Source organism: Mastacembelus armatus, chromosome 4 (genome assembly GCF_900324485.2).
Source record: "Mastacembelus armatus chromosome 4, fMasArm1.2, whole genome shotgun sequence".
Classification (NCBI taxonomy): Eukaryota; Metazoa; Chordata; class Actinopteri; order Synbranchiformes; family Mastacembelidae; genus Mastacembelus; species Mastacembelus armatus.
The window spans coordinates 7,167,759-7,182,941 of NC_046636.1; the positions used below are offsets into that span (position 1 = coordinate 7,167,759).

At 40.5% G+C, this 15,183-nt stretch overlaps 2 protein-coding genes across 3 annotated transcripts; one reads left to right on the forward strand and one right to left on the reverse strand.

The window, feature by feature from the left end:
- Positions 1–3,084: 3,084 nt before the first annotated feature.
- ushbp1 (Usher syndrome 1C binding protein 1) lies at positions 3,085–10,219 on the reverse strand. Of its 2 annotated transcripts, none has more exons than XM_026323803.2 (14): positions 10,055–10,219; positions 8,967–9,078; positions 8,604–8,746; positions 8,230–8,393; positions 7,849–8,037; positions 7,426–7,673; positions 6,531–6,671; positions 6,245–6,333; positions 6,006–6,141; positions 5,508–5,751; positions 5,032–5,190; positions 4,218–4,315; positions 3,393–3,515; positions 3,085–3,278 (listed from the first exon to the last, which is right to left on the reverse strand). In XM_026323803.2, exons 2-14 carry the CDS (start codon positions 8,987–8,989, stop codon positions 3,113–3,115), a joined length of 1,923 nt encoding a protein of 640 aa, XP_026179588.1. In that variant the 5' UTR covers positions 8,990–9,078; positions 10,055–10,219; the 3' UTR covers positions 3,085–3,112. The 2 variants fall into 2 exon arrangements, with proteins under 2 accessions (XP_026179588.1, XP_026179587.1); XM_026323802.2 differs by having other exon boundaries at positions 8,967–9,181.
- Positions 10,220–10,984: 765 nt separating this feature from the next.
- Positions 10,985–14,810, forward strand: babam1 (BRISC and BRCA1 A complex member 1). The gene is made up of 9 exons (XM_026323801.1): positions 10,985–11,100; positions 11,778–12,212; positions 12,317–12,375; positions 12,462–12,582; positions 12,702–12,780; positions 12,884–12,908; positions 13,359–13,488; positions 13,569–13,655; positions 13,931–14,810. The coding sequence occupies exons 2-9, from the start codon at positions 11,793–11,795 to the stop codon at positions 14,129–14,131; spliced, it is 1,122 nt and encodes a 373-aa protein (XP_026179586.1). The 5' UTR covers positions 10,985–11,100; positions 11,778–11,792; the 3' UTR covers positions 14,132–14,810.
- Positions 14,811–15,183: the final 373 nt, after the last annotated feature.

The window sequence follows — 15,183 nt, forward strand, 5'->3', positions numbered from 1 at the left end:
CACTCGATCGTCCTGACCTCTCCATGGGCCGACTGGTGTCAGAAGCTCAGGAGAGAGGTGTCAGGTCAGCGTGGCAGTGTCCCAGGGCACAGAGCAGAGAATGGAGAGATTCAGAGAGGAGGAGGAGATGAGAGGGAATATGGAGTGGTTGTGACAGGTGAGCTAATGGCCTTGAGAAAGAAAGGGTGAGAGGATGAAAGCACAGGCTGTGATCTCATTGAACAGCTTACTGAGGGACAACTTATTAAAATGGGGAACGGATCCAGAGAGTAAATGAGTTGACCTAAAACCTCTGGGTCACTACCCCCCTGCTTGTGGCTGTGTGATTGCTGCCACCCCCACACTGATTGACAGCCTCTGTTGTGGTCTAATAATGGTTTGGTTATTTTTCCCATGCACTGAAAAACTCCTCTATCCACAGGCTACATGTGGGGGTAGAAATGTCCCCAGAAATGTGGAGCTTAAACGTTAACAGCTGAAATTGTTTCAGACTCTGCACCATCCAAAAATTACTCCAGAAATGCCAGTCATTCACTTCTCATGTGCTGTTTGATTTTCTTATCATACTTGGCCATTAGTGCACATTTACAAAACTGGAGTTCGATATATATATTGCATCACAGCTATAGCTACAATAACTTTATCCTGTGAAAGATTAGATTAGACCTTTTACACTTTCAAACAGGATCAAGGTTGTAGCAAGGTTTTACTTGCGCAGATGTGAAAGTCTGGAAAGTATTTATTAAAAAGCAACAGTTCAGTGAATAACGGTGGAATATGAGAAGCATACACTCAGATGTATTGAAGTACATTTAATAGGTGCTTGTACTTCATACAATATTCATCTGATAGCTGTACTACCTAACAAATTAACATTCAAGGAGCTTAACGTGTTCAAAAACTAAGCAGCCAATATTTTAAAAATATAATAATTTCAGTTATAATTTATAAGTATAAAGATTTTGTCATTAACCTTTAACTCTCAAAAAAAAGCTGTCAAATTAATCATGTATTTGATTTTGCATATTAGGGTTTTACATTAATCATATGAAGTGTCTATAGTATATACTGTAACAGTAAATGTCTAACCAGAGTCATTTACTGCAGAAAGAGTACTTTTACTTTGATCATTTAAGTACACATTGCTGGTAAATACTCCTGTTCTTTTACTTGTTGTGTTGATATACAAGTATTTCCACCACTGTATAGATGCACATGAAAAAAGCCCTTTAGCCATATGTTGTAAAAATACCCTTTTTCTCTTCATTTTGTAATTACTGTGTCCCCTTTGATAGAAAAGTCACACGGAGGTTACAACAATCATGTTGTCTGAAAGAGCTTTGATGAACTCAGAAGCCTAACATAGATCTGAGAGAGAGGGAACACAAAATGGAACAATAATTGTATCATCTGCTCTTATGGCAGCTATTAGTGATGGTGACCTGGAGGTATGGGAGGAGCAGGGAGGACAGGCCCTCTGCGCTGACCTCTGCTCGGGAAAGGGCAAGCTCAGGCAAAAGTCAGGGCGTCAGGGGCTCGCCACCTCGTCTGGCACTCTGAACCTTCTATTCACAGACTAACACAACAGCCAGGCTTCGCTGTGACCCTGTGGGTGTGACACTCAACCTTTGCCTTAACCTCCTGACCACCGGTCACAGCTGCAGCTGACCGCCTTGGGTAGGTCAGGGCAGAGGGTCGGCTGCAGGGAGGAGAGGAGTCAGAGATGATTGAGAGATGAGTGAGGAGATAAGATGGAAGTAGAGGAACTGAAGTGTTAAGGTGGAAAAAATGAGGTATGAATGAGAAGAAGAGAGTGAAGGACAGATATGAAGGAAGAGGGAGGGAGATAATATGATTTGATTCCTCTCAGACATGCACTGTTCATTTTAGACAATTCTCTAAGCTTCTCATTTTGTTATAGTAGTTTCCCGTATTAGTGTCAAAGTGTGTCAAACCTCTGTCAAAGCCAAGGTCTCACAAATAAACATACAGTAGCCCTGTCTTAAAGAGTCATAAACCAAAAAGACTAGGGTCATCTCACATCGTAATGCCTCGCTACATCATTTAGAAGATATTTTAAAAATGGAAGCCACAACATGTGACAGTAGAACATGTATGTCATAGAATAAAAAGTTAAAGAAGTACTCAGACATGTATTATATATACAGGACACTTTCTACATTTCCATATTTAAAATTGAGTTAAATTATTCACCATCTTGTATCATGTAAATATTCCCCTCCTTCAACATTTTCTGTCAAATAATAATTCCTTTAACTCTCAAAATATACAATATAAATCCATTGCTCTCAAAGTTGTGTCCTGTCCTTGTATCTCAGTGATCCACAGACACATCACAGTAACCAGTAAGCAGTATAGACATATCCCATGTTTGTCATAATGAAGGAACATTGTAGTGTATTGTGCTGAAAGCTGAAATATATGCCACAACTATTTTTGTGACTAGGCATCACTAAAAATAATGGAGATATATGGTTTGTGTATAATTCAGGTGATCTGAGCCTTTAACTATGTAGAAATAGCATAAAGCAGAAAGAGCACAAAGGGAAAGGTGAAAGTCCAAAGAAGACAAATGGGCTGACTGTACAGTCTGTGTGCACGTCAGGCATTGTCCTGGTCCCCCTCCCCCTTGTGGGAGGATTGTCATAAGAGCACAGGCACCAGAGAGAAGCTTTAAAGAGTCATACGGGAAAGAGGACGTGCATGTTTGACGTCAGTTCTGAGGTCTTCACTGGGTTCTGTCCCTGAATCAGCCTCTCACGTTGAAGGCTGGCAGCTGTTTATCTGACACATAGAACTTGTGATGTGTGAACATACATAGGCCACTCTATATTTACCTTTCAAGAGCCAACGAATGCCTGCACAGAAATCTATTGATCTGAAGGACAGATAGATGCATGAATAGATACATATGGGGTGGAAATCTAAGCAAAAGCAACACTGTTCTATTACTAAAGGACATTCTACTGTGATTGAGGACTTTATAAATTAAATATGTTTTTACCAGTGGTACACATAAGCAACTTGAACTTAGCAGGAATTTACACTGTAGTTGATGCTGATATTAACTTTTGGCTGATTGTCTGAAGAGTCACAGAACTGTCTCTTCCCGTCTCCACTCCAGGACTTCCCCTGCAGTTTTTGGAGCTGCACTCTGGTTGTGGTGACTCTCCATCATGGCTGTCACTTTCTGCTCCAGCCTCCACGCCTGCTCCCGGTACTTCCGACGAATCTGCCGGTATGAACTCAAGGCTTTACTAGAATAGAAGAAACCCACAAGATCCAATTTAGACCATATTAAATTCTGGCTTAGGTTAGGTTGGAGGACACAGGAGGATGGTGACAAAAAACTTAGTCTGTTGAACATTCACCTATGAGCTTGTGTGAGCCACGCTAACTGCTCTCCATTGTCCCTCCTGTGGGAGGCGCTGTCTGAAAGAGCTGGGTTCAGTGAGTCTTGGACTAAAGCTAGTCTCTTTTTCAGGGCTTGTTCCCTGAAAAGTGGGGGGGGGGGGGGAAATCAGATGAAACAGAAGAGAAAGCATAATGTAAACCTTAAACCACTAAAGATCTTTCCTCACAGAAAAATCTCAGTAAGGAATCATGTGACTGATTTCTGAGTGAATGTGATGCAGTGTGTTTGCAGCAGTGCTTTATTTAGAAGTATTCTCTTCTTAAGGTCAGAAGATCTTTGAAGCACCTGATAGAAAGAAAGCACTAAACTCTCTTTATGTTCAAAGTCTGCTGATCGTGTTCCTAAGCAACAGATCAAAAAAAAAAAAAAAAAAAAAAAAAAAGTAGGCAACAGATGTCTGAAGGATTTATTTTCTGCACCAACTACATTAATTAGTTACCTTTATAAACTTGTGAATACCCAGACTTTAAAGGGTGGCATTTTATTCATCTGGCAGTCATTACAAGAAATCTGTCACTACTTTCTGAGTTAATCTCTTAATGCTTTTTAATGCTTTTTAAATGTTAAATGTCGATGTCACCTGTGTTTATATATTGTGCATTTTCCCTTTGAGAGATGATTTTATTTAAAATACTTTCTAGCATGAGGACAATGCTGTTTTCATGCATGCATACTTACAATCAATGCCGTTTGGTTTAACATCACCTTTTTCAGCAATGATTTAAAAGCCTTCATGAAACTAGCATGTGAGAAACGTAGTGAGACCAACAGGATGCCTCACCTTTGCAGCACCGCCTGGAGCTCTTTCAGAATCGGTCTGGTTCGAGGACCAGCGATGTCCCCATCACTACCCAGGTTAGCTGTGGTCTCACAGAGGCTCTGAAACAATCAGTCTCATATTTATTAAAGAATTTGATGTACTTTGATGTCCTCACAACCTTTAGTCTGAGGTTGTATATGTCAGCTCTGTGAGCAGTTTAACCAAAGAAACGTCAGAAAAAAAATTTACATGTAACAGAAATATCCTTAATTACTGTGGATGCCTCAGTTTTATTTGCATTTTTGAGTACCCAACTCTTAGGCTCAGAAGCTCAGAGCAGAAGCATAGACACAGTGGAACAGTACAACAGTATACACTAGTCTTTGGTCTGGCCATGTGTATCTAGATAACTTATATGCCCTTTTAAGGAATTAAAAAGAAATACTGATGAGGTGAAGGGGCTAGTTTAGTGAGAAACCATATCCCTTGAGGTACAGATGTCTCTGTAACCATTCGTCCTAATGCCCTGCATGTGTAGTAAGAGAATGGATGCTGTGTTAACCTAAAGTGACTGTTCAGTTCTTGGAGCGGTATGAATCTGTGCTGCAGTGACAGGACAGCCCAGCAGAAGACCTTGTGGAACCAAATTATCCTTCTTGGCCTGGAGGGATTCTGCTTTGGTAGATGTGTGATTTCCCATGTGGGACACCCAGATTTGAATCGGGTCTGTCACAGTAGACCAACGTCTTGCTCCCTCTTGCTCATTTCACCTTGACTTTGTTATGATTTGAAAATCAGAAGAAAAAAAAAAGTCTGTGTGAAGAGCCTGTCCTACCTGTTGTTCAGTCTTATGATCATCCAGTTCCTCTCGAAGACTTTCTGGGACAAAAACTCCAGCTGCTTCCTGGGCCTTCTGGGCCATTAAACTCCACTCCAGACACCTCAGCTCTTTCTCTTTAAGGCGGATTAGAGCTCGAAGATCTGACATCTCCTCCTGAGTTAAAACAGTCAAACCATAAAGATTATTATAGAAATAGTTAAATGCAGATACAGAAAAAGTTAAACTGTAGTGAAAGAATTTTGACGCTGCTTTCAGAAGTAATGTTTTTTTGCTTTTTAAATTCTGCCATTTGAAGTGTGACCCGTTGTATTTTGGGATTATGTGTAGTGTTTTATAGTACGACATAGATTTGGCTTCCATAAATGACCTAAAACAACTGTAAAATAAACAGAAAAGCCACCTTCTCTCCCAATTTTCATTTTTAATTTTTTGGACAATTACATTTTCTGAACACACAGCTTCTACTGTACCCTGACAGAGATGAGTTCATAGAAGAGGGAAGCCTTCTCTTTCTTGGCATCCAGGGGTTTGGGGTTATCTTTAGTCACAGGTCCCCCTGAAATTAGATACCCTGAAACCAGGTGGCTGGTTTCGGGGCTCATTTTGCTCTCCACTCCGGGGTGTGGTTTAGGTAGACAAATGGCTGCCCGGTCCCTCTTCAGGCGCTCGATTTGCTGACGGAGAACAGCCTCTCGATCCATCAGCTCTGGTGTCCTGTGGGGTTTCATGCAGCAACTAACTTAACCAAACTAAGACATCACCATATTAAATTGCAAATCTCTTGATTATGTTTACACCGAGGGATATCTAATAGCTTTTGAAGCATTTAGCCAATAATATGTTGAACTTTGATGATATGTGTAAGTTATTTTTCCTTTTACTTGCAATTTCAATCTGACACATATTTTTCCTTGCTTACCCTTCCTATTACTGTGTTTGAATATACAAAGAGTACTTTAAAATGTCACCTCTGCCCTGTGTGGCTTTGTGTTTCTGTCTCCTCTGTGACCCCTGCTGTTGAGAAGGAGGTGGACAACTCTTCAGTTCCCATTTTCCTGAGCTGAGCCGATGGGCTGTCAGAAGGCTGCATGGGACTGTCTGCCTCTAATGAGAGGAAAAACCTGTGAGACAGACTGCATGCCTACAGTACAGGAGGATTATGTGTGTGCTGCGATGTAAGCAGTATTAAAAAGTGGCATTTAAACACCTGCTGAGTCTGTCTGCAGAGGAATGCTTTGCTGTTTTTTGGCCTCATAAAGTGACAGCAGCTCGCTGTACGCCTCTTCACACTCCTCACTGTCAATCACAGCCACAAAGACAAAATATGACCTTGCAAGATGAGAAGAAGCTAAATTAATACTGTTAGATTGCTGACCAGTGAACATCTATTATTTTGGCACACGCCAAAGAACATTGTAACACTGACAAAAACTATGTATATGTGTGCAGACAGGCCTTTGTGCTGTTGTGTCGGGTGTGCTTTACATGTGTACCAGTATCTGAGAGCCAGCTGCAGGGCAGAGCAGTCAGATTCAAGTCTGTTTAGTGCAAAGTGGATCTGCTCTGATTCTCCCTTCCTTCGCTCCAGAGCTGCAGTCAGACGTTCATTTCTAGCCTTCAGCCTCTCGATGTATCTGAGACACAGGCAGAAGGAAGAACATGATAATAGCAATAACAGAGTACTATTATTATTAATTATTCCCAAAGTAAAACATCTGTATGGAAAGACATAATTTTATTGGTTAAGTTAATTCCAAACTGACTGATTTTCACAACTACTGTTGTGAAAGAATGAGGGTAGTTATAAAAACCTTATTTTTTTTATTATGAGATGAGGTGTGATATTTATTAATCCCTGAAGGAAAATCCTGGTAATTTATTAGGTATTAACTATATTACATTACTGATCTTAAAACTTAAGTTAAATAAACAGCAAACATGAAGGATCCTTTATTCCTATATGAGACCTGGTCACATATAAATAACAATTCATGGCATTAATCATGGAAATTGTTTTTTCTATCGTCTGCTCAGAAGACCTGCTAAAAGCCAGATTTGACTGGAAACAGAAATGAGAAGAAACAGCCTGGCTTTGGCTAAAGATAACACAGTCTCCCTATCAGCCCCTCTACAGCTTAATAATGAACACAGTACATATTTCTTCTTTATCTTGTGCAAAGACTGAATCATATAAACAGTATCTTCTGATTGACAAGGAGTTATTTGTGGTTTTATTTCTTGGCCATGCACAGTGAGCCATATTTAACAAGTTAGCATGTATGCATGTACCTTCTCATCTTGCTCTGCTAGAAATCAAATATTGATTTCCAGAAATGTTCTGCTATGCTAGGAAGCTGTTAGAAATCCAGAGCTGTCCCTCAGACTGACCTGTTCAGCCGTTCTGTTTCAGACTCCTGGCTGATGGGGCTTGGACAAGGACTGCCTGAGTTAATGGAGCCCAGTGGAGATGTGTCTCCACCAGCAGACAGAGGTGTTACAGCTCTGGCTGATCTTCTGTGGAGTAAGGGAGAACCAGGGTAGGGAGGAGAGGCCCAGTCTGGACTGAGAGTCCCAGCAGTGGCCCAGTAGGAGGGAGAGCGACTACCTGACCTCCAGGCCTTATGGAGACCCACCGGCTGAAAGAGAAGAAAAGGAGTGCTACATTTATTCCAGTGTCAGTATTTTTCAAATTCATGAATTCATTAATTGAATTACCAAAACTATATTGAGTTCTCTAATTAAAACTGATTTATTGCAGCTAACATGGTGTGAAACATGCAGAATCAAAACTAATGGTAGAGCCAGTCCCACCTTGTTCCTCTCCTCTTCAATCTGGCTGATGTTGTTTTGTGCTCTTTCCAGCTCATTCTGATGAATCTGCAGAGTAGTTTTGAGAACAGAGCTTCGCTTGTCCACATCCAGCATCTCCTCCTGGTACTGGTCCTTGGGCAGGTCTGATGGGAATGAAATCCCAAACTCTCTTTCCATCTCCTCCAATATCTGTACCCAAGGTCTCAAATTAATAAGGGGTATAAATATGATAAATATGCTAAACAGTGGCACAAACTAGACCCATCACACATATCAAACTGTTACAGACACAAAAACGAGGGCTTTTAGCATTAAGATTTTTTGGGTGAGGTTTGCTGAAATCCATTCAAACATGAACAATTTTCTTCAATGTTGTAATACCTGAGAAGCCTTAACCCAGCTTTCCTGGGCTGCTCTCAGATGCTCTTTGTGCTTGTTGTGGTCAGAGGCTGTGATGGGGGCAGCCCAGGTTCTTCTATAACTGATGGAGTCCTCAAGTGACGATAAAACCTCCTGTACTTTTGTCCAGACAACACTGCTGCCCCCTAGAGGATATCAAGTGATAAGGTGAGGTGATGAGCTTTTTTTTTTTTTTTCAACCTTTTAAGATTACTCTATTTTGTTGCTTGATTTTCTTCACCTTGCACACAAAACACTGTTTCTTGTCTGGTCTGGTGGGGAAACGGTCATTGACATACAGTATAATCTAAAATGATAAGGTCTACTGAACAAAGTTACACAATACGGTTACAAACCTTGGCCAGTCAGTGAAGGTTTAGCTGTGGCAGCAGAAACATCATCTCTCTCCAGGCTTCTTCTGACCACCCTGTGGGACAGGAGATCAGGAACCAGTGGCCTGGGTGTACATGGTCCTGTTGGTCTCCTATCATCAGCTTCACTGCAGAAAAACAGTTTCAAACCTTTCCACTAATATATCCATATATACATCGGGGATGACATAACTAACCAATGATTTATTCATGGAATAATATTTAAGAATATACAGTAAACTTGGCTCCATAACAATATTTATTCAGACACATAAATTTTATGGATGTTATTAGTGTCAAACACTTTGCTGCTGTAAATCTACACATCTCATCAAATGTACACGTTACCTCGGTGCCTTTAACGATCCCATCTTCTTATTCAGTTCAGCGATGATGCTAAGTAGTGTGCCCACTTCAGCTTCACACTGAGCCAGTTCTGCTGGTGAAGGGTCGAGGTTTGCTGTAGGGTCAGAGCCCTCAGGGTCAAACGTCATATGGTCGATCACCTCCCTGTCACACCCTGTCCCAGTGTCCAGGCTGTCACATCTGACCAGACTTGAATCCTGCAGCATCATGAGGATGTTTGTAGATAATTTGGATCGAAATGGAGTGTTATTTTACTCCGTACTGAAGCGAAATTGCAATTTAATTTTCTCCCTTTATTTCTACTCGTATATTTACACTACACAGTAAAATACGGATGAAGTCTTCCCTATATTAATCCGTCTTCATTAAAAATGTTGTGCCATTGAACCAGACATTGTTACGCCGCTGTTTAGTGGCTATTGTTTTGGGTAGCGGAAAAGGAGGAAACTAAAACATCCTGAAATCAAACTTCCTGCCCAGCAAATATTTGTGAAGCAAAACATCTTTTGCTGAACATAAGGAATGTTAACTCAATGATTTCAACTCTTATTCTTCTGTAAACTTCATATAACACATATAAATATTTCAAAATGACATCATTTTCAAAGTACATCTTTTAATTACATGAATTTTAACACACAGTATGTTGTATAGGCCACAATTGCTAGCATTCTTGAAATTCCTTATCCCTAATAACAATTATTCATACTCAAAGTTACAGAGGGGCTGTCCCAGCAAAAAGTAAAGGACATTGGGTAGAATGACAGACAAACTGTAGGTTTACATATTAACAATCCATCAGAGATATCAGAACATTAACTATCCTGCTACTATTTCACCCTGGACATTGTCATGACTTTAACACAGACTGCTATAATTCTGCAGAGAGTAGGTCATATCTTGTAGATGATGTTGTTACAGCATGAGGCATTTCACAAAATAGCAGTTTTGAATTCACAGACTTTGTCAGAGTTTGTCAATGTTATCGGACTTGTAGTGCTAATGTAACATCCTTTATGTTAACTGACATATTTTCAGGGCAAACAATAAAAAACGTATTTATGACTTACCTCCATACTTGTAGTTCTTGACTGCAGCAGTGATTCAATTCCTGTTATGTTTGAACATTTGACAACAGGGAGAAATGTTTAGTTCTCTCCCACAATTTTATGTTATTCTCTTTTCCAGTCATTCAGCTGCTGCGACAGTCTGCTCTCTGCACGTCGACGAAACAGTGTTTGGTGATGAATGAAGTAAGTGGAAAACACTCGCAAAGTCATCCCCACCCATTCCCTGTCACTTTCTTTCCTGTTTTGTCCACAGTTGGCTCCCATGCCTTTTTAATAGTAGACTATTGTGTGGTGTGGCCTGTGAATGTCCTGAGCTGCCCTGTCAACAAAAATGATAATATGTAGTGAAATTTTGAAATTTCATTTGGAAAGCAGATTTATGTTACAGCACAGCATTTGTGTTACATTTGTGTTTTTCTGAAGAACCTTTTTTTGTAAATAGGTTTCCAAAAGATCAAGTTAAAAGACTCACATGGACAGTAGCACTGAGGAGAAAGGACGCTGAACAATGTGAGGGCTCAGTTCCTTCAGTAGAAAGATTTGTTCAGCAGAATGTGTAACTGTTAAAACTGCACAACTCTATACACTGTAGACAAATACTGCATTTGAATTAAGTATGTAAATTAGCAAATAATTATTTATTATTATTACTACCAGAATTAAATAATGGAACTAAAAACAAATTGTATTGCCTACCAACACTGTATAGGATGTTTTATATTGTAATTTGTTATTTATTTCCTTGACTATATATATATAACATTTTATTAAAGCAGGATTTTTTCCCCCAGTGCAGTAATTAACGATCGGACAGCAGCGGCTAATGCGCTATATGTTTAATGACTACAAAACTTGAGGAATGTTTTTACGAAACCCATAAACTTCAATACCCATGATGCAACGAGACTGTGCCGTTCTGGATTCGATCATTTCCGGTGAGTAAGATGTCCGGTCAAAACAAATGTTAGCTCGTCGTTGAAATGTTTAGCAACTTTCAATGAATTTGTCGTTATCTGAATCCTAGAAGTGCCGCAGATATTTGTCACGTAAGTCTTCGTTTTCATTTGAACGCAACACAGTTCGTACTTCACAACTCAGCTGCTTTGACGTGCATGTGTTGATGCTAACTAATGCTAACAGCTAACTTAGCTAAGACTGACAGTGCGCCGTCATCAAACATCACCTTGCTTTACCAAAACCAACCACAAACAAAAATGCATCGAAACAGTAACCGAAGCAGATTCTGTATATTTAAATTCAGTTTCTTCACTGTTCATAGGCAGAGTTGCACCTTTAATGTTACTATGCGGCGTTAGACTACTGTTACTTTTATAACACGGTGTTGAAATAGCATTAAAATCTAGTCTAGAAAGTCGGTGTGGTAACCCGGGCAGGATTTTTGGGGGCTCATTGTAAGATTAGGACAAATAGTCTGTGTTGCACTTTAAAATAAGTTCTAGTATATATACTATAACCTCCTAGATGTGGGATTTATAGACACTGTCTTGTGCTTGCAGCTGTTGGTATTTTTGAGAGGTAGGCAAAAAGACCACTTGGTGGCTTTAAAATATATATTTAGATTTTAATTTATGTTTAAGTTAAATGTTAAGAAAAGTCTAGTCAAAATGGTGTTTGTCTAAGTGGTGGGCATTAGAGTTCAAGGCTCAGGAGTTCGTGGTGGTGTGCTATAATCTGTTGTGCCACCCTCTTTCCACTTCCTTAGTAGCCAGCTGTATCCATGGAGACGCCTGAGCCTGGCCCAGCAGATGGTGAAGAGCGACCGGTGGAGCTGCGGCCTCGAACACGCTCCAACCCCGAAGGTGCTGAGGACCGTCGCAGCAGCACAGGCAGTCTGGGAGGCAATAGTAACCCAAACATATCTCAGCCTGCTGTGGGCAGTCGCGTTGAGGGGGAGGGCGAGGCCTCGACCAGCGACAGTCCTCTGAGTTCCACAACCGCAGCTGTTTCAGCAGCTGCAGCTCAGACAGTAGCTGCTGCAGCAGCGGCTGCTGCCAGTGCCACAGTGCCTCTACCCACTGCAGCTGTCGCTGCCAAAGAGCGGCCAAAACCCACACAACAGCAGCCCACACTCGCACCCTCTGTCCCCCCGCCAGAGTACCAGCTTCGAGTTCCACGCGTCAACTGTCCAGAGAAAGTGGTAGGCCTGCATTATAGTCCTAATTTATGAGGATCCATATTAAACATATATTATTTGATCAAAACATATTATCAGCCTGACACTTATTTTTCTTTTCATAACAGATAATCTGCTTAGACCTTTCTGAAGAGATGTCTTTGCCGAAGTTAGAGTCTTTTAACGGGTAAGCTGCAGTAAAGTATGTTATTTTTCAATACTTCTATTTGTCATCATTTACTGATTTATCTTTCCTTGTTTTTTTTTTTTTAGGTCTAAAACAAATGCTCTGAATATATCCCAGAAAATGATTGAGATGTTTGTCAGAACTAAACACAAGATTGACAAACGTCACGAGTTTGCCCTGGTTGTAGTGAATGATGACGCCCTGTGGGTGAGTCTGTCTGTTCCAGATGTTACCCACAGTGCCTTTGTGAAGTATCTATGCAACATGTCTCCCTATTTGTTAAAATACTCTCTTCTTTCTCGTTTTCTTATGTGTATGTGGCTCAGCTGTCAGGCTTCACGTCGGACCCCAGGGAGCTTTGCAGCTGTCTGTATGATTTGGAGACGAATGTGTGCGAGTCCTTCAGTATCCTTTCCCTGAACAATAAAAAACTTCAGATGATGAAGCAATACATAGGACAGCAATTCAATTCCTGTTCCAACATGTTAGCCTTAACTGTCCTTTGCAGACCTGGAAGATCTTCTTAATGTAATGTAAGTACGGCATTAGCACTTAACCACTACAGTAACTTAACAAGCTGTAACCTGGAGCTTCACGTCCCCCTAACGCACTTGGTTCTGGTTGCTCATTGTTGACACAAGGCAGCGCTGAGCTCCTCGCTCAGTCACACACACCCACACACACACACACCCACACACACACCCACACCCACTCACACTGCTTGAACTGAGTAAAGAATGTTGAGTCAGTGTCCACAGTGCTTCTTAATCATGTGTGAAATAAAATCTGCCAGTAATGGAGACTGAATGAGCAGGGTTGAAATTTACCTGCTGCAACTCACTTCCAAAGTGGGTGGCAACAGTGGGAAAACAAAAACAAAATATGTACAAGCTTGGTTACTTGTAGTCAAGCTCCAACAGTGTAAAAGGCCTTAGTTGCTTAACGTATTTTATCAAGGGTCATCTCTTCTGTTGTCTTTCTAGTCGCCAGAAGATTGAACTACCACTGATGGAGAATGTTCAGACTATTCCACCTCCATATGTGGTGCGAACTGTGCTCATCTACAGCCGCCATGCGGGACAGTTACAGTTCAACCCTTCAGAGGCTGTTAGTGTGAGTTGATGGATGCTTTGAGCAGTGCATTAGTTAATTGCTGAAGTGAAAGTCTCACTTATGCTTGTGTCCTGCTACAGAAAATGCTGCAATCTCCATATTTTTTCTTTGATGTGGTCTACCTACACAACGGGGTGGAGGAGCAAGGAGATGAGTCGAGCTGGAGGGTGAGTAAAATGGATAGTTTTGATTACCTACCACAACATATGCTGTTTTTTTTGTCATGTATCATTAGCATACTTGAAGATGTGCAACAACAAAATATTAGTTACACATTTGGAATTATTACCAGCTTCTAGTCTAAATCCTAGTTTGACTCTTGCTGTCTCGCTGATATAGTCAGCGACTTAAGTACTTTGGTCCATAAGAATATGGAGGAATGTTGTGAAAACTGTTTCAATTAGCAGCTTTTTACATCCGTGTCATACGCGTCTGTTTCCAGGATAACTATACCTCTTTCTGCAACCTGGACTCAAAGGGCATGTGCTATCGTTTCGAGGTTTCCCTGAGTGGACCAGCCATCGAGCTGCACAACTGCATGGCCAAACTTCTGGCTCACCCTTTACAGAGACCTTTCCAGAGTCATGCTTCTTACAGTCTGCTGGAGGGGGAGGACCCTCAGGACATTGAGGCAACAGTCTAAAATGGCACACACTCATAAAGCCTTGCTTCCATGTGAAATCTGCACAATATAATTTATTAGAAAAGGGAGGCAGGGTTTCCCAAGTTGATTTCATGCTGTAGAGCAATAATACGTAAAAAAGAATCAGGAGAATCCAGTGTATATTTAAAGCAAGCAGAGGGTGTCACCATGATATTGTTAGCTCAACCATTGTGACTCTCTAAAAGAATGAATCAGTTAATGTTTAACTTACTCCCTTGTGATTTGTTTTTCTTTCAAATCTTAGTCCACACTGATTGATCTCTCTGTAAGGCGTAAAGAATGAAATCAGTGCCAGTCTGGGACAGTTTTTCATGACTGGTCTTTTGAGACTTTGGAGTAATGAACTGTTGATGACATCACTTACTGTATCAGAGACTTTGCAACATCAGTAACAATGCATTTTCTTTCTAGTTAGTAAATTCCACCTTTGTTCCCTGTTTGATGTGTTTTTATAAGAGGTTCTTTTTAATTATTTGAGCATTTGTCACTTGTGTGTTACAGAGACAAGAATGTACAATAATGCAGATGTGGCCTCATTTAATGTTTTCTCTTCGCAGTAAAGTGAGGATTGCTTTATTGTGAAAAAGGCCTATAACAGTGTCAGTCTAGCTGCACTTCCAACATATTGTTTATATTATTAAATGGCACGTAGGAATTTTATTGCATTCACCAATTTTCTCATGCTTGGAACTTTATGAACAAAATTCACAAGAAGTCCAGATCACTGGTGAGTCATGAACAGAAATACCAGCTTGGCTCACAGAGGGAAACCCATGTGTTTGACTGAATGAATTTGGAGTTTAAATATATTTCATTTAATTAAAATATACAGTATATTACAGAGATAAGTTGCAATTTGCTGTCCAGAAACATTTTCTGTTGCAGCTGAGCCACTGTGGACTGAAATGTTCTCTAATATCTGTGATTTTTACCATCTCATGTATCGGTCACAGAAAACTTTGCTTTCAAAAGATGTTTTTTACATCCATTAAGGCAGCCTGAAATTCCCTTTTTATTCCTGTCACAGTGCA